This window comes from Chenopodium album, chromosome 1 (genome assembly GCF_948465745.1).
Source record: "Chenopodium album chromosome 1, dcCheAlbu1.1, whole genome shotgun sequence".
Lineage (NCBI taxonomy): Eukaryota > Viridiplantae > Streptophyta > Magnoliopsida > Caryophyllales > Amaranthaceae > Chenopodium > Chenopodium album.
Genome location: NC_137834.1, coordinates 9251760 through 9256690, shown reverse-complemented (window position 1 = coordinate 9256690; position 4931 = coordinate 9251760). Strand labels below are relative to the sequence as shown.

The 4931-nt window shown below is 30.8% G+C and overlaps 1 protein-coding gene across 1 annotated transcript; it reads right to left on the bottom strand.

Moving 5' to 3' along the window:
- Positions 1 to 4326, bottom strand: LOC145558266 (WAT1-related protein At3g28050-like). The gene is made up of 7 exons (XM_081619491.1): positions 4025 to 4326; positions 3853 to 3918; positions 3614 to 3727; positions 2324 to 2558; positions 928 to 1086; positions 662 to 810; positions 1 to 313 (listed from the first exon to the last, which is right to left on the bottom strand). The coding sequence occupies exons 1-7, from the start codon at positions 4195 to 4197 to the stop codon at positions 154 to 156; spliced, it is 1056 nt and encodes a 351-aa protein (XP_081475617.1). The 5' UTR covers positions 4198 to 4326; the 3' UTR covers positions 1 to 153.
- Between the last annotated feature and the right edge of the window lie 605 nt (positions 4327 to 4931).

Sequence of the window (4931 nt, the reverse complement as noted above, 5' to 3'; positions counted from 1 at the left end):
TTGGTCACAAATAATGCAATTTTGTGGTTAATTACAGTTTGCTACACTAGTGTTTTTTTTTTTTTTTTTGTAGGAACAATTTGCTACACTTGTTGACCAAACATTAAATTGAAATATTGAATCACTCAATAATTGGATAACCTTGTGTAATTTTTATGCATCTATGCTTCTGTTCTGCAACATAGGGACTTTATGAGAACATATCTCCTCTTCATTGCATCTATTCTCATCAATTTCCTTGAACGTTTCTTCTTCGGCTTTCCCCTTCATTACGGTGTAGAATCCCAAAGCTATGATTATTCCTCCAATAACACTGTATGATAAACATTTTTTTCATAGTTCAGCATTTCACTATGATACATTGTACCAAGTATGTCACAGGATATAAGCTTAGAAAGATTAATTAGATACACGTTTTTTATTATAAGATCTATAGTGTTTTAGACAATTGTCACATGTCGGTACATATAAACTATAAAAATAAACTATTAATAGGATCAATTTAAAAAGGTGTTTCCATTTTAAAAGGGGTATCCAGCAATTGTTACGTCTTATGATCTCTTACCTAATTTAGGACGGGAACCTCTTTTATGTTACCCATTTAACGTCTAAGTAATAATAAGTTGAAATAGTTGAATTTGAAAAAAATTAGTGATTGTACCTCCCAACATGAAGAACATCTCCTAGAAAAGAAACACCCAAGATAACAGCAATAATCATTTGAAGTGGCTTAAACATAGCCACAAAAACTGGTCCCTTAACTCTGCATGCCCAAGTATTCACGGTATTTACTATACCAACATCGAAAGCCTGTTAAAATATCATTTTTAACGAACACCAATTAGTATTAATTTTGTTAATTTAATTTGGTTCTTTAATTAGGAAGATTATTAACATGATGATTTTGCTATAAGTTTGAATTATTACCCCAAAGAGAATAGCAATCATTTCGATATTAATGGTTGGTGTCCAAACACTTGCATCATTTTCTGCAATCAAAGTAACGATTGCTGCCACTATTGTCTCAAAGAAGCAGCTTATTAGTGTTATTAGCACCTCTGAATGGAAATCTCTAGCAATCCAAGTCTGAAAAAAACATTGTAATTAACATGTTTTTTACACAAAGAAAAATACTATAATTACTAGCTACCTTTGTTCCTTATTGTATTGTAAGTAACACGTTTTTTACACAAGATTTTAAAAAAGAAATGATAGAGCGAGTGAAAAAATGAGATTGCAATTGGCAAACTTAAGAATTCATGTATGCAAAAATATGCCCTTTTGTGTTGTATAGGGGATAAAACTGTAAAATGTCATCATTAAAAGGTGTGAAGAGCCAAAAAAAAAAAAAAAAAAAAAAAAAAAAACTTGTAATGGTATACTTCATATGATACAAACTTACAAACTACTTCATCTAACCCTATTTTTTTGCCTCAGTGTAAAAAAATGGGTCAAACTTCAAAAACTATAACCATAAATTTTCATTAATCAACAAGAGATAATATAGTCATGTGCGGTTTTGTTAAATTTGTCTCATTATAGTTTATTAATATCAAGTTTTATAATTTTTATGCGTATAAAAATGAAGGTATATACGTTTTAAAATGTGTCTTGAAACTATAAAAAGTCAAATGGCACAAAAAATAGGTACATAGAGAGTAATAATTATCTAAAAGCCTATTTTTGTTTTAGTGTATGTGTGTATCGCGTAGAGATGACAATGGATCTGATTCGAAGCAGGTGGAGCTCATCCGCATTCATCCATTATTCCATTCGCTCATCCATATTCACCCGTCATCCGCTTCACCCATCATCCATATCCGTTCGTCCATCATATGCAAATGAATTATGAAATGGGTGTTGAGCAAATGATTAATGGTTGAAGTAGTTAAAGTGAAAAAACTTCACATAAAGTCTAATTTTCGTATTTTTTTTATTAATAAAAAAAAAGAAACTATAAAACATGTTGTTTGATAAAATTAATTTTTATTTTTTTTAAAATTTGAGGAAGTTTGAAAAAATTAATTTGCAACAAAAAAAAAAATCTTGCACATTTTATATTTTATTATTAAAATTCTTAGATAAAAATTTAAATATATGTTAAACGAGTAGGAAGATGGTTAGCGGGTGAAATAAAATATCATCTGCATCCGCATCCGCATCCGATCCGATCCATCACCCGTTTCATCCGTCACCCACTTCTCATCCATTTAATTCAAATTTTTATCCATTTATTTAAAACATGTAGAGCGGATTAGCGGATATCTATTTAATATTGTCCATTTGTCATACCTAATAACGTGTAAAGATTGAATTATCTTACCTTTGCAATATAAGTGAGGGACAGAAAAATGCTACTAGTGGCAAGCAACAGCGCTCCAACGGCCCAATTTGGTTGAGTTTCAAATAAGGAGTGGAGCAATAGCTTATTTGGTGAAGAGAAAAATATGATTGGTAGTCCTTGGTAGAATGTCACTATGAATGCTCCAATGATTGAGACTATTGTTCCAATCGACTTAAGTGTGCTACTTCGTGCACTAAAATTTATCATCTCCATCCTACATATATTTGAAAAACCATCAATTCAATGAAAAATTAAATAAGGTTGACTAATTTACAATAATTTAATTTATATATATGTAGCATACTTTGACTATAACTTTCTACTATTTATTCCTTTATTAAAGGTAAGATGAAGGAAGGACTCTGCTGAAGTGACATCTTTTACAGGTACAACTAACTTAGCTCTGTAGATCAACTCTTGAGATTTTGAGAATAGAGGGGGATGAGGGAATCCCCCTACTCCCAAGCAAATGTAGTTGGTTGCAGTGGCAGAACCAAGGGTGGGCTAGGGCCTCCCACTTGGTTTAAATTATCTATTAATTGTTGCAGTATGTTATGTTAGTTATACCATAGCTCAGTTGGTAGATAAGTGAGTTATAGTCAATTCCAAGATCCCAAGTTCAAACCTCATCCCTTGCATTTTTTAATTTTTTTTTTTTTTTTTAAAACTACTAATGTTTTACTTCTTTTACTATCTCGTATTAAAATAGATTATATCACTACTCTAGAACATTAGAATCCCTTTTTCAAATATATTCATTACTTAGTTTTTTTTTTTAAATTTTCTTTTTAATACTTGAATTGGTCTCACTCTTTTTGACATTACAAAAATTAGTACATATACTATTTAAGTATGGCCCCCCTAATAAAAATTTTCTAGCTCCGCCCCTGGTTGGTTGGACACGAACTCATGATCTCAAAGTCAAAAGGTGAGTTTCGCACCAACTTACCAATGAAAATGAATGTTATATACGAAATACTCCATGCTAGTACTTTATAGTTTATACGTGGTATAAAACTTTTTTTTTGGGTGAGATAGAGCCATGGTCCGTGGAGGGGTAGAAGTTGAACACAAGCAATAGACTAAGAAAAATTAAACGAACTAAACAAGCAAAGGAAAAAAGTAAACAAAGAATACTGTGGCAAATAAAGTAATGACTTTAAGCAAGAATACTAGTATGCCATAATGTTGTTAGTCATGAAAAAGATGTTCTACCCAACCAAAGATACGCAATTAGCTAGAATGTATCAAATATTCGAAATTAATTACCTCAAAATAATGGCTATGATGAATGTGAAAGCAGGGGAAAGATTATTCATCGCCGATGCAAGAGTTGGTGAGCTATATCGTATTCCAACAAATAGAAAGATGGAGCATCCACAACTGCATTTTTAATACATATTTTCAATAATTTTGAAGATCAGAATAATCTAAATAATCATTATATCATTAATTTCAATATTAAGTTGATCAACCATAGAAGAGAAACATAGATTAAAAATACAAACTTGAGAACTCCAAGGAGAAAAAGGTGCATTATTATAGACCATCCAATGGGAGGAGGTGGAGTTTTTCTGTTCATATGCAGTAAAAAAAATCTCGATAAATAATAATATGACAACTAAATCCGAACAGAGGTAGTAATTGACGAGTTTCTTGATGGAATGATCGATAACGTACCTGTGTAAAAAGAAAGCCAAGGGAGCAAGAAAGAAGAGAGAGATACCATGAGTATAAGTAGTGAAGATATAGTTGCTCATTCCTTTAGCCATGGCTGCTTTGCTTAATGTATTTGTACTTACACTTATTCCTTCCATTGCCAATAATATTATTCCCAATTTCAATTCCCACATTTTTTTTTTTTCGTTTCACAAGGGAATTTTCTCTCCAAACTTATTACAAAGTATTTCTTTTGGTCTCACCAAAATTGAAAATACATACTTTTGGGCTTTTAATAGCAAATTCATCGTAGATAAGTCCACCATCACTCATTTACGGAAAAAAAAAAGTAAATAATTAAATAGACCCACCATGATTGAGATTTTGATGAGAATATACTTTGTCGATTTATAATAAAATTTGCTTTTTAAAAAAAAAAAATATCGTTGTAGAAATATCTTTATTTGTCACACAAGTAAAAAATTGACTTCTGATCGAATTGACAATTTGAAGAGTTAAATCCACTTATTTATTAATGTGGTTCTTCCCTTAAAAAATGGAGTATTACGTGGATTAATACCAAATCAAAGACATTGAACATAACTTGAAATGGTAATCATGATTTCCATTCTTGTGATGATGATTTTTCTCTTGAGTTTGTATTTTCTTTTTATATTTGTATGGCGAGAATTGTAGATGTAGGATTCATAATGTCTACAAGAATTCGGAGGATCATATGAGTATTTTCATTCAAACGACTATGTATCAGTGGGTTTTAAGCCGAATCACTGCGAAATTATAGATTGTATTGCTTCAGATGAAATTTTTTATTAACACAATTGTTAATTAAATCTACGATATATTTAGTTTTAAGGTGCGTTCTTGTGTTGGAATTCTTGGTTTCTTAGAAATTATATGTAAGTGTCAT